At 39.9% G+C, this 17360-nt stretch overlaps 3 protein-coding genes and 1 long non-coding RNA gene across 8 annotated transcripts; 2 read left to right on the top strand and 2 right to left on the bottom strand.

The window, feature by feature from the left end:
* Positions 1 to 936: 936 nt before the first annotated feature.
* Positions 937 to 3571, bottom strand: LOC123472493. 2 transcript variants are annotated; one of them, XM_045174080.1, is made up of 4 exons: positions 2122 to 3563; positions 1787 to 2042; positions 1132 to 1718; positions 937 to 1047 (listed from the first exon to the last, which is right to left on the bottom strand). In XM_045174080.1, the coding sequence occupies exons 2-4, from the start codon at positions 1801 to 1803 to the stop codon at positions 1016 to 1018; spliced, it is 636 nt and encodes a 211-aa protein (XP_045030015.1). In that variant the 5' UTR covers positions 1804 to 2042; positions 2122 to 3563; the 3' UTR covers positions 937 to 1015. The 2 variants fall into 2 exon arrangements, 1 of the variants encoding a protein (XP_045030015.1); XR_006646941.1 differs by having other exon boundaries at positions 937 to 1718; positions 1787 to 2064; positions 2122 to 3571.
* A 2396-nt stretch (positions 3572 to 5967) lies between these two features.
* On the top strand, positions 5968 to 9942 carry LOC123466302 (DNA repair protein REV1-like). The gene is given in 11 exon segments (XM_045174079.1): positions 5968 to 6021; positions 6085 to 6189; positions 6192 to 6729; positions 6796 to 7271; positions 7335 to 7709; positions 7775 to 7867; positions 7944 to 8072; positions 8128 to 8311; positions 8373 to 9388; positions 9446 to 9666; positions 9730 to 9942. Coding segments are annotated over 11 exon segments (3312 nt in total). The 3' UTR covers positions 9851 to 9942.
* LOC116935948 lies at positions 6733 to 10307 on the bottom strand. Of its 4 annotated transcripts, none has more exons than XR_006646939.1 (7): positions 9988 to 10307; positions 9703 to 9927; positions 9442 to 9601; positions 7780 to 7924; positions 7639 to 7694; positions 7097 to 7539; positions 6733 to 7033 (listed from the first exon to the last, which is right to left on the bottom strand). It is a non-coding gene; the product is annotated as an uncharacterized LOC116935948 (long non-coding RNA). The 4 variants fall into 4 exon arrangements; XR_006646937.1 differs by having other exon boundaries at positions 6733 to 7021; XR_006646940.1 differs by having other exon boundaries at positions 6733 to 7021; positions 7639 to 7690.
* On the top strand, positions 10270 to 17200 carry LOC123466285 (ectopic P granules protein 5 homolog). Its single transcript, XM_045174078.1, is given in 14 exon segments — positions 10270 to 10446; positions 10507 to 12077; positions 12153 to 13631; positions 13633 to 13733; positions 13807 to 14021; positions 14102 to 14236; positions 14312 to 14551; positions 14693 to 14876; positions 14954 to 15255; positions 15322 to 15573; positions 15644 to 15828; positions 15902 to 16525; positions 16606 to 16800; positions 16877 to 17200. Coding segments are annotated over 14 exon segments (5667 nt in total). The 5' UTR covers positions 10270 to 10383; the 3' UTR covers positions 16998 to 17200.
* Positions 17201 to 17360: the final 160 nt, after the last annotated feature.

Below are 17360 nucleotides of genomic sequence, written 5' to 3'. Positions count from 1 at the left end.
CCGTCGTTTGTTGGCTGCTACAGGTATTTCTGTCCAATTAAAATAAACAATTACGTTGAACGACTAACGTTCGCGAATTTTAAGGTGGTGTTCAACCCTTGCTGGTTTGAATATTGGGATTTTTTTTTCTTTTGTTTTTCTTCTGAATCTGTTTGCTTGGCAGCTTGGCTGATGACAGCTGGCTTGATGAGAAAACTAATATTTTTCCCTCATTCAGCATTGAATTTTAATCATAACGGGCAATTTTTAATGAATTTGTGTAGGTCAATTGTTTTTGAAAATTTTGGCTTTTTCGTTTTCTTTTAAAATACTCATAAATGTAGAAAACTAAAGTTTTTAATATAAACGTAGAAAACGGAGCGGCAGTACTGGCGCGGCTGTGCTGGTGCGCCAGCAACGCGTTGGTCCAATTAAAAAGGCATTGGCGCTATATCTACTAGCTTGCGTTTTATTCAAAAACGATATAATTAACGGAAAAACTAATCTTCCAACCTAAATCGGCTTTTATTTTTGAGTATAACGTGTGTGTTTTATCGAATTCTAAGAGATGTCAATTTTTGCAGATTTTGGCAAAAATGAGAAGGCTATACCCTTCCCACTTTGTCATTTTTGGCTAAATTTAAGATTTAGTAAAAAATACATGATTCCGATTCAGGCCAAAAATGGAAAAGTGGGAAGGGTATAAGCCTTCCCACTTTCGTCAAAATCAGCGAAAAACGACATCTCATGGAATTCGACAAAAATCCCACGGCATAATCCAAATTGAACGCTGATTTCGATTAAGTCGGTCTTAAAATATCGGGCTCAATTAATCAAGTAAATGGGGCCCGTAAAAGAAGCAGGCCAAACAGGAATGGTGGCTATTACTAATTATGGGAAAAGAACTTCAAAAATCTTTTGAATGAACACAGTTTTTGTGGATAAAAAGAAAATGTATTTGTGTGAATTCTTTTTATTGAAATCGATTTAAAAATTAAACACGAAATCAAAAAGCGTTGCATCAACCAAACTGGATTTATAGTGTGTCGGTTAAGATATCCGGAATCACTGGATTAGTGAGCCAAGAAAGAACGTTTGCTAGATGTATTTGTTGATTTTCGTTCATAGAAGTCATGAGAGTTTCTAGTATACCTTGCATTTCTGCAGATGCTGTTCGAGCGTTGATTATCTCCATGAGCTGTATCCAGGCTTCCAAATAATTTTCCCAGTACTGAAAGACTAAAGAAAAAAATCCATGACATGAATTATTCCTAGCCTTCATAGATAGCTTAAGAAGCGCAATATCATTTCTGATATCTCCTCCCTTTGAGAGGTAATTAGAATCACACTTTTGCTCTGAAATCACGTGTTTTAAATTATCAAAAGCATCGAGAGCCGTTGATGTAGATTGATTCTTCTCGTCGATTAGAAAATTCCGCAGAGACGGAGCCACGTACTTGGTGAGGCAGCCGAACAAAATGCAACCAAGACCAAAACCTACGTTTACATTATAATCTTGACTGGTTAGGAGAAAAACTTGGTTCTCGATTGCTCCTCTATATTCACGCATAATCAAGAAGTTGTAGATGACTTGCACTTTGACGGCGGCCTCCGGGTTGCCAATACTGAGACACAATGTCCTCCAGACGGAGGTGTACTGCTTCCAGTGTTCGCTTAGTGATAGATATTTCAGATGACATATATCGTTGCGCGCGTTGATAGCTTTCCTAAACGTGGCACTGGTAATAGAATAGGACGCGTCAAGAAAGTCAGCCATTCTTTTGCGGTTAATGTCAATTCTTCTTACCATTTTCGCATAGTCATAGTCAATAGTGGCGGGTAACAGTAAGCCGTTGTCGCATAGAAATGCTTTAAGCGCTGGTGTGACTATGTGCGTTAAACAAAAGAAAAGGATGATCGCAATTTGATTGGCTTCATCCAAATTAACTTCCGATGATATTGGTTGGATTGATCGGGGCGGGGACATCGCAGACTCTTTCAATTTATGTTCTGGTATGCTTACTGGCGTCCTTCTCGATGATGTCTCGTTACGGTAACCATTTCTAGTTTGAACCATTTTTAATTCTGTTCTTAGTTGTTGATAAAGCACAGTAATTAACTTTATTACATAAATATATTCACCTTTCATCGAAAATGTTCCATGTCAATCTACCGGCGTGTTCCTTTTTCTTCGTAAATTCGTTTTCAGGAAGCAAGTTTCAGGAAAGATATAATGTTTTTAGAAAAATATTAACGCCGCGATTTTTTGAAACATTGTTCAGACACATCCTAACAACTTTCCTAAAAAAGTGAAGAATGAAATAAATTATTATACTGCAATATGCTTCTTGTCCGTTTTTTGTGTGTGCCCGATTGGTTCATGTACAAAGGCATTTTAGTTCCAATATCGGCCGCAGGGCGTATACTCCGAAGCAATCGCTCACCTCGCCTTACCTAGTCCCCAATAGGTCAATGGCACAACTCTTTATAGAATACTGTTTTTTGACGTTGACATATAAAGAGAATCAAAGTTAAATTATTTAGTTCTCTGCTTCACTTCTTCGCTTATGAATTGTTGATCAAAAGTTACGTTTTAGAAATGTTAACCACACCTACTGTACCACTCATCATCTGCCTGCCAATCAGCCGAGGAGGCTGAATCCTGCGTAGACGTAGGTTAGGAGGCAAATAGGTGAATAGCATAACTCTTTTTATAAATCTATTAATTAGCGTATCATCTTTGAATGTTGACAGATAAGAAGAATGAAAGTTTCCGAATATAGTTCACTTTTTCGTTTTCAAGTTTGTGATCTGAGGTTACGTAAAAAAACAGTTAAATCCACCAATCACTCATCTGGTCGCCAATGGTGTTTTACCATCAAAATTCACTGTATAAAAGGGTTGATAACTCATTTTAAGGCAAGGTAGGGAAAGCTGGTGACTAAGCAGTTGTGGGAAATCCCACAATTGTATAGTACAAGAGGCGAATGGAATGTGCAGTTAAAGGTAAGGCTGGTGGCGAGATCTGCGCGCAAAGCACCTGTAATTGCACATTCCATTCCTAAGCCGGCTTGAATACGTAATTTAGTCCCATCGCGTTGCATGTGTGCTGTAGGAGGCGTCGCAGAGCTGGCTAGACTTCTTGATCGTCCAGATGGCCTAGGACTGGAAACAGATGCGAGAATGTCTGTGATCATTTCTGTGAGGATGGTCCCCCATCCAATATTGTGATATTCGTGAGTATACTCCCGTGGTATACGCACAATATGATGGTATATCACGTGAAATGTGAGAACATTTAAGCTGGAAGAAACCTCCGCTAGGTACAGATTCTTCTGGGTCAGGTTACTGAAGAAACTTCGGGTGGGGGATACCCGATGTTTCCGACTACTCCTGTGACGATTACTACATACACACCACGATGGAACTCGATTGCTGCTAGTCAAGTCACACTATGCGGCCCCTACCGAAAATATTTGATTTATTTTTGAAACGGAGTTTTTGCTTAAATTAGCATATGAAACGCGATTCGAAACTGTTAAAACCGTATTTCTGAAAAACCATGTAGATTTTCACGTGTTTGCCATGCTATACGGTCATAATAGAAAAAATCAAATAAAAAACGTGAATCTCATCTCATCAAAAATCGATATTTTGATTTCCAGTAAAAACATGTCGGGTATGAGATTTTACTTTTTTTTGCGTTTAACTTCGTTGATGAACTCCAAATGATAAAGTCCGATTACCTGAAAATGTCAACGTACTCTAAGTGTTATCGGAAAAGTCGAGAAACGGAATTTTTGTTTAAATTAGCGGATGCGAATTGCATTTACTGTTCAAATAAAATAAAAAAAACCATGTGGATTTTTCACGTGAATTAATTCGTGGATTGGCATAAGGTAGTCGAAGTCTACTCCTTACAGTTTTCCAATAAAAAAATCCAATAATAAAAATTAAAATCTCATACCTGACTTTTTTTAAGTCTTAGCAAGACTAAAAAAAACAAGAGGTTAATTATCGTAATAACGTTGAACTGGCAGACCATTCAGGAGGATAATCACCAGCGTCTGCATTCGTTGTCCGCAGAATAAAAATGGCGAACGTATCAATGTACTTGCTACCGTTTCACAAGTCCAGAATCAAATCATTAGATCTAATGGGATCTGCATCAAATGTCCGTATAAATTTTCACATTAGAAACAACATTTTAATTTTTAAAAAAAATTTCTACTCCCTTCTCTCAATTTGATTGGCCACCTTAACAAAACGTTGAATCCGATGCGACAAACATACGCGCCGTCAGCCGAAAAAATTAAGTACGCAACGTGCCAAGTGAAATCGTCTTTCTAAACATTAATCGGAGACATTTTTCTTGGACTCTTCGTACTTAACATGATTGTCCTCTTAAGCCAAGCAACAAAATTCCATTTTTAATTTTGGCGGATTACTAAGGTTGGTTCCAAAAGACATTTACGTTTTTGGTTTTCTTTGTTAAGTAAGAACTAAAGGCTTAAGAGCAAAACGGAAAACTTGTTGATTTAAAAGTATTTTCTTCGTTACAGTGCAACAACATTTGAGAAAAAGAAACGAAATACAAGTGGAGGAAACTGGAGACAATTGACTTCCCCGATAAAACCTAAATTTAAGAATCGAAAGAAACCATTAAAAATAATTGCCGAATGATACAGAACGGTTTGGAATCGTTTAATTAGAAAAATTAATACTTTTGCGGCATCTTGATGAGGAAAGAAGCTTAGGGTGATTTTGAAAGGCATCAACGGTACGTGCACCTCGTTGCTTCCAAACAGAGATCAGGAAACTGGAACATCATGTTTTCGTAGTCTTTAGATTGACAAACGGCTTGGAAATTTTTCTTTATGAAATGAAGTGCTGCTCTTTTAACTTGTTTTGCATGTTTCTCATTCGCCCAGATAATCAACGGAATGACATTCTTTATTTCAATGCGTGACATGAGAATTTGAATACACTCCTCCTTCAGCTCCTGGATGTGATATCGATCGGCTACCTCAAAGATTATCTGAGCTGTGGAATCCGTCACTCGTGCCAATAGAAATTCTGCACATTTATTTTTCAGATCAGGAATATTGTACTTTTCAGCTGCTGCTATCAATGATTGAGCAATGGCTTCAGTCATCGCCACGGATGTCCGACCCGAGTAAATGTAGTGAAGCAACTCATAGAAAATGTCTCTTTCGATGTCTTTGATGACGACTTCACCAGTCTTTGATTCTTTCATGTTATGCCTGAACATGGCCGCAAAAACAGGGCTAGTAGCTGCAATAATGGAAATGTGACCACCGATCTTCTTCCCCAACGGGAAACAAAAATGAACATCACAGTTTGTTTGTTGAAGAAAAAGGTAGTCTGTTAAAATATTGCCGGCTTTCACTTCACTAATGCCGAAATTATTAAAATGAAGAAAAAACTTGAATGAAAACTTTCTCGAAGCAGGTGTAAAGGATACTTTTTCCCTGAGGGAAATTAATTTTTTTTTTATTTAAAAAAAATTAATTCATTAAAACAATTTTTGTTTCAATTGCCCTGTGTCTCAATTGCCCCCACTCTCCTCTATCCACTATTTAATCGTAATATCTAGGTACTTCTAAGGTCGAACAGTCTCAATAATTTTCTTTATTGTAATTTTGAAGGTGATGGGTTTAGTTAGAAAACTCGGCAATGTGTTTTTTGTTGGCCCCCAAGGGCCCAAGTAGACACTTTTGAAAAAACGAACAATATAAACAGACGTCTCGTGGACGTGACCGACAATACCATCCGAAGTGTACACACATAGAAGGCCAAGACTGCGGCATATATGGCCGCACTCGTGCACCTAAATACTACCAATACCAATACCAATCCGAAGTGTACACAAATCACGTCTTTTATTGAACTTTATGTGCCTTAATAAGCAGTGTTTCAACGTAAATGTTCATAGTTCACTCGGTTTAAGATTGTGATTTTCCAGTAATGGCTGGAAGAGGAAAAAGAAAATTAGGGGATGACAATGGGTTTGGAGACAAGGTGAGAAGGCAATTAGATTCAAAAATGTTATTTTAGTGTTAGTACTTTTACTACCTTTTGCAGGGAGGCTATATGGCAGCTAAAATATCAAAACTGGAAAATCAATATTTGAATGAGAAGTTCAATGAAGCATGTGAAGAAGAAAAATTAAGCAACATATTTTTGAATAAATTGCCATTTTTGTAAATGGTTACACCAATCCAACTGCTGAAGAACTGAAACGCATAATGCTAGCACATGGGGGTATTTATCATCATTATTATAATTCTCGAGCTACCACTCACATAATTGCCTCCAACTTATGTGATGGCAAAATCAAGAAACTTAAAGGGGATGAAAAATTTGTTAAGCCTGAATGGATTGTTGATTCTGTGAAAGCGCATTCGTTATTAGATTTGAAGCCATATCTGCTGTATACTGGACTAACATTAGATAAAGGACAACAAAAGCTGGGCATTGTTTCAATGGCGAAGAAAGAAGATGTCACCTACTGTGAAAATAGAAATGAAAGAGCAATGGTTACAGATTCAACTGAAAAAAATTCTGCTAGTGATATTAGGCAATCAAGAGAAATGAAGCGAGCGGGAGAAGACGATTTTTTGTCTGAATTTTACAAGCGCTCCAGGCTCCATCACATTTCTACCATGGGAGCTTTGTTCAAACGGCATGTGACGGAGTTGCGTGGAAAAAATAATGGAGTTTTCCCAGGTATAATTTTCCGATCTTTATTTCAAAGGAACTGCTGTGTTCTCTTATGGAATTTCTGAAATAAAGGGATGGAAAACATAGAAAATTGGAAAAAAACATCTGGGTACCAAGGGAGCCATAAAAACGAAGATACTGTGTTCATGCACATTGATATGGATTGCTTCTTTGTTTCGGTTGGGCTGCGGAACTATCCGTCCCTGGTGGGCAAACCAGTTGTCGTGACCCATGAAAAAGCTGATTCCAAGCCGCTCCCAAGACGTGAAGGCCGTAATCGGGAATATGAATTCGAATGCTATAAAGAACACTGGATAAAAAAATCAAAATTCTCTGAAAGTAACAATGCAGACGAAACGGAAGCTGGTCTTACAGATGTATTTCCCCGGCTACAAGATTTGGATGAAACATGTTCCATGTCTGAAATCGCTTCATGCAGCTATGAAGCTCGTGCAGCTGGTATTTATAACGGAATGTTCATGGGAGCAGCCTTGAAGTTATGTCCATCTCTCGTTGCGATTCCTTACGATTTTGAAGGATATAAGGAAGTATGGTGATATCATAGAGAATCCATCTTTTAGCCAATTCAACCAATTCTTTCGTGTTGACAGGTGTCCACTTTACTATACAATACTGTGGCTTCCTATACCCTGGACTTGGAAGCCGTCAGTTGTGATGAGTTGTATGCGGACATTACCACAGTTTTGCGACAAACTGGACTTACACCATCAGACTTCGCGACGCACTTGAAAGAAGTTATCTTCAGCAAAACACGGTGTAACGCCTCTGTCGGAATGGGCCCTAATATGCTTATGGCTAGACTCGCAACAAAAAAAGCGAAGCCAAATGGACTATTTTATATTCAGAAGGGAGAAATGGTTGAATTTATGAAAAGTCACAAGATCGAAGACTTACCGGGTGTCGGAAGATCTATGGCTCATCGGTTTCATGCGTTAGGCGTCAATGCCTGTCTTGAGATGCAGCAGGTGGATATGGAAACCAAAAAGTGTGAAATTTAAATGTTCAAATCTTTTTCCCGTTTCAATTTCAGGTTACCTTAGGAAAGCTTCAACAAGAATTCGGCCAAAAGCAAGGGCAAACCTTCTATTATATGTGCCGAGGAGAAGATAAGCGCAGCCTAAAGGTAATTTGTTCTTTTGCTGCATCTTTTCTTAATTGGTTCCTTTGAAATCGTTGTAATCTAAAAATAAACTTCATAGACAGAGCACATCCGAAAATCCATTTCTGCCGATATTAACTATGGGATGCGTTTTGCAAATGACCAGGAAATGTACAAATTCGTTCAAGAGCTATCGTCTGAAGTTTCCGAAAGAATGGAAGAAATTCACGCAAGTATAAAAATTTTTGTGTATGGAATCATTTCAATATCAAATGTTCCCTCAGGTCAGAGGACGGCTCTTGACGTTAAAACTTAAAATTCGCGCAAAAGATGCTCCCGTCGAGACGGCTAAATTTATGGGTCATGGAGTGTGCGATAGCATTTCTCGATCAACAACGTTGGTAACAGCCAGCCATGAAACCAAAATCATAGAAAAGGAGGTTCAAATTCTTCTAAAGCAACTCAAAGGTGCTTTTTGTGTTTTTTAAATATTACTATATCACAACTAAACCCAGTTCTTATCTTACAGTTGATTGCTGTGAGTTACGTGGAATGGGTATCCAGTTTAGCAAACTTGTAGCTGATAATGTGTCAAAAGGCAAACAACCGAAACAAAATTCCTTACTGTCCTTCGTTGCACGTTCCAAAATATTTCCATCGGAAAATCTTGTAACAACAGTTCCACCAGAAGACATTGTAAAGACAGTCCCCTCAGAAAATTTTATAACACCCTGCATTGCTACCCCCAATGCAGAGGAACCTGACAATGAGAAAGTGGAATCTGATGGAAAACAAGGCGATGGAAAAAGAGCAAATGACAACGCGCGCTTTGAGCTTCCTTCATTTTCTCAGATTGATCCTACTGTTCTTGACCAACTTCCCAATGATTTGAAAGCCGACATTATTCAAGAATATCAACGACAGGGAATTGCGTTAAGCGGAGTGAATAGTCTTACGAAAAACTATTCAGAACCTGTAGCAGGACCGTCGAAAGCTGAAGCGGGAAATGGTTCTTCCCTTGCCGATTCTCAAATTGATCCATTGGTTTTTGACCAACTTCGTGATGATTTGAAGAACGACATTATTCAAGAATATCAACGAAAAGGAATTACTTTAAGCGTTGCGAAAAGTTCTACGGAAAACTTCCCAAAACCTATAGCAGGAACGTCGAAAACCGAAACAGCCCTTGGCTCTTCCGTAACTAAAGAATCAGTGAACTCTTCTGGGACTTCACTGTCAGAAAAGCCTGTATCGTACGATGGAATCGAGGAGATCACGGACATCGACGCGAGTTACTGGTCGGCATTGCCAGATGACATCAGAGTTGAAATAGAAAGAGACATTCAGCAACGCAAATCGGAAACAACCTCACCCATGAAGGGCTGGAAAAGTATATTTAAGCCTCAGCGATCTCCTGTTAAAGCTGCCGGAAAAATTTTAAACGGGAAGACAAAAGCTGAAACCAAGCGAAAGACCAAATTCCAAGAAATACCGAAAGCAAAAGTTCAACCTACGATTCCAATTCGGGTTGCAGTAGCTCAGGAGGTAATACCCTTTTTTTATTTTGCATCCTTAAAGAATAATTATTTATAGCTTACCTAGAAGGTAGTAATAGATGCAAAACGTCTTGAAGCACCAAAAGAAGAATTAGCTTTGAGTGGCGCTTCTACTTTGCCGGAAATTCGGCAACTGTTGCTGGAATGGTTTTCGTCATGTGATAGCCCTGAAAGTGAGGATTGCGAGGCTGTCTCGAAGTTCCTTGCATGTTTGGTAAATAATAAAGAATTGCACAAGATTGAACCCATTATTCTTTTCTTAAGAAGGTATTCTTATTGTTTTTAAATGTTTTATCACCATACTTATTGTAAACTATCACTTATATTTAGAAGGTCAGTTGGGCAAAGTGATTCATGGAAACGTACAGTTGATGATATAATCAACACCACTCAGCTGTATGTGATTCAGTATTACAACGCCCCGCTGAAACTCCCTTCGTCGTTTTTATGATTGGTACGACGTTTTTTTGGTTGATAAAGCACATGGCGTAGGTTATTACAGAAATTTCGTTGATTTAAATAAAAATGCTAGAAAACAGGAAATTGGGTGTGTTTTCTTCAATTTACGTTTTATTTTGTTAGCCATACCTCTGTACTTTTCATTTACGTGGTCCGTGAATACCGCCTACCAGCCTACGGGGATCGTGGTTCCCTGCTGCAGTTCGGCAGTCCCTGGTTCCCAGCCTTTGCTTGCTACTGCTGGAATGCTAGCCTGTAACTGGAACTCTGGATAGTCTGGATCTGGAAGTGGAAGCTTGCTGGCTGCTGTTATCTGTTAGACTGGTTTACTGCTGCCAGGATGGATGATTGGTGAGCATGGGCTTCTATCGTGTCTCAACGGACACCCGTAGTACCAAAACAGAAGTATTGTCCTGGAATCTGGATCGAGAGATAAGGCGAAGATTATTGTTAAAGTTTTTATTGTGCGTCATTTTCAGTTGACCAAAATCTATGTGAATTTACTGTATTGGCTAACCAAAAGCCATGGCTGAAGCAGTACGCCCAAAGAGTAAGAAAAAGGGGAAACCTAAGTTAAAGGAGATATTGGTAATTTTCCAGTCATGTCGTTTTCATCATTGACATTTTATTGGCTTCATTGTACTTCAGGTTGAACATGCTGATCCCTTCTCAAATACTGAAAACCAGCCAAGCTGTTCAGGGACTGAGAGTGACATTAAAAAAGAACTAGGAACCATCTTGCCAAGCATAGAAGATGAGATCCAACAGGATGCACCCATCACAACAGAAAGTCATAAAAACATTACAGCCAAACATATTCCAAACCATTTAGTTGAAGATGAAGCCAAGTTATTTGAAAATGGATCTGAACTTGTGTTTGCTAAACAAGAAAATGAAGCTGTGTTGTTTCAAGAAGGTTCTAAAGTGCAAGAAGCTTCAATATGTGAGAATTCTATTCATGAACAACTCATGGAACTTTTAATTGAATCACCAAAAATTAAGCCAGAAATTCCCTCAGCACCAGCTCCTAGCATGTTGAATGGTACCTTTGAATTCAACCTTGACCTACCTATTGAAGAAAAGGCAGCAGACATTGTATTTCCACAGTCATTTGAAAATAGCATCAGTCAAGCTGTTTACAAGCAACAACAATTCAATAGTTTAAAACCTTTCACTGCAGAGCAGCTGGTGTCCTTTTATGAAAACCCTTTATTATTGGGCGAGGAGGCTGTGGTGGAAAGTTTTCTTGACTGTCGAAAAAATTTAGAAACACATCCCTTATATGAAAACCTAACATACTTTTTGCGCTCTCGACCTATGTTAAAAAGCAATTTAGAAGAACTTGAGCAGTTTAATCGAGATGTTGAAGCTTTGACATCTCAGCTGTGGACAACAGAAACCAGAAGAATGATTGAATATGGTGAATGCGCCGACAGCAAGCGAGTTAAGGCTCACTACGATTTCCCTGTGGCCCATCTCAATGAGAAGTCCTCACTTCAGCTAATTCGGCAGTTACAGCAACAACGTGAAAAAATTCAAGAAAAGCTAGTATTGAGTGTCTACGAATCTCACTTGTGGAGGCTGCGAGTTGATTGGTTAATTTGCCAGGGCAGCCAACACAGTGAACATGGCTCCATTTCGGTTCTTTTTGCCTTTTTGCGTCGACCAGTCAAAGATAAAATGTTCGTCGATCATCTGAAGTTCTGGTTAAATTACGTTGCCGTTTCTTTATTGAAACGAGCTAGAAAAGAAGATTATATTTTCCTTGCTCATCACGCAGTGCGCTGCCCAACTGGATTGGCTAGATGGGGAAGTCCGTACGTGCAAACACCTTTTTGTGATCCTTTTGAAGACCGCCAGGGCACAAACATTCATCACGTTGATGTCGGATTAGCCTGCTTCATAGCGCTCTCCATGACGAATGCCGGACATAGTGTCCCTGAATTTTGTTCGGTCGGCATGGATCTCTTGTACATTTTGAGTATCGCTGATCAACACCGCCCCGTCGTGGCCTTCCTCAACCATTTATTTCCCCTTATAGTCACATGCCCTGATGTACTCTACAATCAGCCTAAATTGCTAGAAATCTTCCAACGACTAATTCAGGCTGATCTGACTTACTACAAGAGGGCAAAAAACTTGTTGGCACCCCAATTTCCTGGAGTAGTCCTCAAAATGATGGCTTCCTTAATCGAAAACACCATTTGGAAGCTGAACGGGTGAATATTTTTTGAATTAAAAGATGTAGCAAAATTGAATTAGTTTAAAGTGGTTAATTGGTTCATTGAATTCAGGTTATATTTGACTGGAGCCACACCTGCACTTGAGATTTGGCTAAATTTACTCACAAGTCTACCCAAATGGAATGTCGACAAAAGTGTGCTTTATCTCCTTGACATATTGGCTAGAATCGCCTGGGCGAATTCTTCTGATATCCAAAGTTTTAATCGAATATTATCCGTTGTTCTCAAAGAATCAAGTAAAGTTCATCGGCCGTCCAAAGGTATCGTGTCACGCGTAGGTAATTGGGTGAGTGGATCATCTGAGGCTCTTGTTCAGTTGGATGCAACCGAATTGATTTCACCCACCCCTTCGCTGCCTTATCTGTCATGGATAGTCTTAGCAATGGAGATGGAACGCCAGTCTAAATTGTGGCAACATCTTATCATCGAATTGCAACCGGGCAAGGTAAAAAGCATCGAACAAGCTTTGAAATCCATTGCAGGATTTCTTAAAATTCCGTACATTGGTGTCCATCAACTTTGTTTGATCCGCTACGCGCAAATGGCATTGGAACTGAATCCAGACCACCCGCTTTTGCCGGTAATCATCCAACGTTTCTTCAGTCTGTATTTTGCTCGTACAGAAGCAATGGAAGTTGGTACTGATAGCTGGGCCGTCGGGCAACGGATCATGACGAATTCGTCCACTTTTTCTTCCTTATTGAAACGTCTCGTTTTGAAGTGGGAAGAAGGTGCAAAAAAATTTCAGAGTGACCTTCTGCGTTCCGGTTTTTTGCAAAGTTGCTGTCTTTGGGTGGAAGATGTCAAATTACTAGAACCTCACGTTTATTTGCCATCTTTAGCACCAAATTACCACCCTGCACGACTTCTCCAACTCTTTCAAGGCTCCGATTTATGGATAGACTTGTGCGACTTGAACGCCATTCACGCGGATCGTCAAGAACTAAGAGAATCATGGAATAAGGAGAGAAACATTACTTCGCCAACAGTTTCCCAACAGAAATCAGCGGAGTCTCTACATTCTCAAAAAGACACCATCTATGCAAGACTGCAAACCTATCCGACCCCTATCCGTTTAACTCAGGTGGCACTCCAGCTTCCGTTTTCCAGGCTTTTGTTAACGGCTTTCAGAAATGCTAGTGATTTCCGCCTACAACTTAATCCGCATCTTCAAGTTATAGTAGACTGTGCAGATCAATTCAATCGACGAATGGCTGAATTGACGTCCCTTGACTGTCACTATTCCGAGCTATTAACAGAACTATATTGTCCCTACCGGTCCGAACGGACAATGACTGTCAAGTGTGATGGAACACAATCAGGAGCTTGTAGTGGATCGGCTGTAATAAAACTGAGTTGCGAGCCTTGGAGACTCAATACTTCCGTCCGTAAACAGTTAGACACCAATAGGCAAGAAGCGACTCGGTTACACTCGGCCTTTCAGGATGCCAATGTCCAGTGGCTTGGTGTGGCCGCTCTTCTTCTCGAAGATTGTGTCGATCAAATCCAAGGCCGAGGAGCCGAGGAGCCGAGGAGCAGCTCTCTTTTACATCTTGGTTGAGCTTGTCGGTGAAGAGAGTAACAATTATTTACCTACCAAACAGTTGCTTTCTACTTGTCTTGAACGATTAGGTGAAAAAACAAAAATGTTTCCACTACTGAATTTGCCTAAACTTACTGTTCTAATGTGTGGAATGGCTTATAGGTCAGCATTGCATTGCCGGGCATCCTGAACAGTGCCGAAACCTCGTAGGATTGTTGAGCAGTAATTCCAATTTGGCCGGTCTAGTGGCACCTCATTTCACTCCATCGACACCGGATCCTTCCAGTGCCTCCGTCAGCGCGTTTTTGGACTCGTATCGGCTAGTTATAGGCCTTTCCAAGCAAGATAGTGATCTTGTTCTTGTTCTTCTTACCAAGGTATCTTGTAACACAAATTGCATGAAGACGATTCGTGATCAAGTTTGTTTTTTTTTGTTTTTTTCTACTCTGTTTTACAGTTCGATGTCCGCTGGTGGTTGAACTGCGCTGAGTGTTGGCCACACGATCGCTTAAAATTGTTGGAAATTCATCTTCGCGCTGCCTTGGATAGTTATGGTCTGCAGCCAGTGGAAAGAGCACTGGCAGTTCACGAAGTCAGCCTAAGTTCTTTATTTTTTTTTATCATTGATTTTGTGAAACATTGGTTATAATGTGGATTACGACAAAAGGTCCTCCGACGTCATTTACAACTAATACTGTCGCAAAATTTCCCGGAGCAGTACAGTCGCTTTCTACACCATTTGCTAAAAGCTAGCGAAGCCCAAAGTTGCAGTCCTGTGGTTTGGTGCGATACGATTAATACCCTAGGTCAAGGATGGCTCCGCCTTCAACCGGAGTTAAGCATGGAGGAGTTTCTTCAACAAGTTTTGCAATACACCACCCAGCAGACGTTACTGGATGCCAATAAAGTAATTATTGTTTTTAACAGTCAACTTTTTAATGTGTTTCAATTAAGTTTTTTTTTTTTTTTTTTTTTTGTCCAAAAATTGTTGTTACAATTTCTTTTGTGTTTAGTGATTTTTGTAAACTAATCATTCTATGGTTTTCAGATGATGGAAACGGTAATTTTAATGTCTCAACACTTTTCCACGGAACGACAACTCCATGGTCTTTATGGATTGTATCCAAAGTATCGGCCTTATATCCATGTTATCGCCTGCTTGCTTCTGACAATTGGCCATGGATTGTGTTTTACCACATTGCAGAATGATAATGGGACAGCTTCTGATTTGCGTACTGCAACAGTTTTGAATACCTATTTTTGACGAAATTTATCGTTGTCATTTTTAACGTTGATTGGTTATTTTCAGTGGTTGGGCAGCTCTGGACTGCTATTCGGGACCTATATTCCCCCTGGATACTTCCCTACACCCATCAGCAGGTGAACTCCAATTGTGCCGCTTGGATTCAACACGCCTTGTCTGACTGTAAAGTTTTATTGCCATGGATCGCTGCCGATAGTGGTTTAGCATCACTCATGGCCTCTTCTCTTACCCACTGTACCACATTCATTCATGAGACGCTTCCTGCTCAGCAGAGTATCTTGTCTCACATACTGGCCTTCTATTTGCAAGGATTTTGCCACACAGCAATTAAACTGCACATACTTAAGGTAGTACCAATTTCAGAGGGAGAATTATTGGGTAAAATTCTTAAATTTCAAAGTCTATCTGGAAAGGTAATCCACCAAGCACTGGATACGTTACCATGGCAATCATTTGTTCCGTCACTGAATGATTTGGAGCAGTTAGTCCGTGTAGCAGGACAGTTCTTACCCGAAGTGCATTCCTTCCTAGTCAGTCTTTTCGTCCGTTGTTGCTTATCCACAGTGATTGTCCACTGTAACTTACAGCCGACAACATGTGCGAGACTGTTAGCCTCCTTACTGCACCTGCATGTCCGGTTGGCTGGTGAACCGACGGCTCAACAGGTACACACGCAATCATCAAATGACTATCTGTCCTGCTGTTTAATTGTTCGCCGTTTTTAACTGTTGCTAGAATACCATGATGAAACGTATCCTAGACGAAGCTTGCTCATATCCGTGGCAATTCATAGACGCTAATAGTGTCTATGATCAAGTATTAAATTGGTACATCTCAACTTGTGATCCACTTTTCATTTTGCAACCCTACTTGGAGCGACAAGAAACACCGTGCAGTTCCAATGATCCTCTGGTGTTTCGGTATAGTTTTCTTTATACTTTAATGGATCACTTTATTTTTTATTTGTTGACTCATATGGTTTTTTGTGGGCAGTTTGTTACAGGCGGTCAGTAGCCACCATTTGCAGTCAAGCGACCATATTGGCAACTCACCCAAGCGGCAAATATTCGTTCGTTCTTGGATCCGTCTGATCGCTTTGACCGTCTCTCGACATCGGTCTCTCATTCAGCAACATCCTAGAGCTATTCCTAATGCTATTGGGAATTTACTGGATTTCATCTGCAAAAACACCCACTCGGCGGAATACAGGAATGACATTCATGAGTATATGACAGTTGCCATATCGAGCTCTAGTCCCATCGCCGATACCCTTCAAAACTGCCTGTGTCTTCGGATGAACTGCTATCCTGTCAATGCGGCCTTGGTGGAAAATGTTCTTCGAGTGATTGCCGTTGTAAATGGTGGTGGTAGCCATGATGGCCAAAAACGAATGGCAGCCGTGCTAGAATCTGCCTTAGAACAGTTTGAGGGAACACGTTCTGTTATTTTTGATTTGCTTCCGATTGGAGGTTCAAAGGAGTTAGCAGCAGTTTCCTGGCAACAGGGCTGCATTTTGAGTTGGTATTGTCTTGTTAGCAACCAAGAGAAACCCGATGCAGCAGATGGGCCTTACCTTTTGGAACAAATGCTCTCGAACTGCAAGGCACTTTCATTGAGGTACGTTAGGTAGAAAGCTTTTTACTTGTTTTTTTAATCAATTGAATGATTTTGTCTTTCCTGAATGAAAACGAATGTAGTGAAGCAATTGAGCCAAAGCTCTGTTTCGTGTACGAAAGACTGCTAACTGTTTGGAATCTTACCTCGCCAAATCTCAGTCCTAAAAAGACAGCTGTGAAAGCAGAATGGTGTGAATTACTCGGCTCCTGGACTGAAGAAAACAAAAGTTGGTTATCAACAATTGGCCTGGGTAAAGCACCCAGACTGTCATCCAAGTATTGGAATTTTTTGCCTCTGGTATTCAATTGTAGTCTGGAAACTGCATCCTCTCTTTTGTTTACTTCTTGATAGGGGTCGCTGTTTGGCTCACGTCATATTGTGTTACTTGCAGCAATCTAAGATAGCTCTGGATCAGCTAGAGAGCAGATGGAGAATAAATCGTCCAAAATCTGGTCCCCTTATTATACTCTAATTCCTATCTTTCACGCTTAATTGTTAAGTAAAAACGCAGATATTTCATTATCGTTACCGTTTTTTTTTGGTCAAATAAGTAAAGTTTCATTGTTTTTGTAGTTTGATCGACAGTTGATTGTAAATTTTCTGTAAAAAATAACAACAACAAAAGTTTCTTAATCGCGTGATTTATGGGAAGAAATACAGGCCATCGAAGAAGTAGCTGAGTTTTTGTCACAGTTTTCGTGCCGTCGTTTGTTGGCTGCTACAGGTATTTCTGTCCAATTAAAATAAACAATTACGTTGAACGACTAACGTTCGCGAATTTTAAGGTGGTGTTCAACCCTTGCTGGTTTGAATATTGGGATTTTTTTTTTCTTTG

Source organism: Daphnia magna, linkage group LG5 (genome assembly GCF_020631705.1).
Source record: "Daphnia magna isolate NIES linkage group LG5, ASM2063170v1.1, whole genome shotgun sequence".
NCBI lineage: Eukaryota > Metazoa > Arthropoda > Branchiopoda > Diplostraca > Daphniidae > Daphnia > Daphnia magna.
Note: the sequence above shows the minus strand (reverse complement) of the source record. Positions and strands in the feature narration are given on the sequence as shown.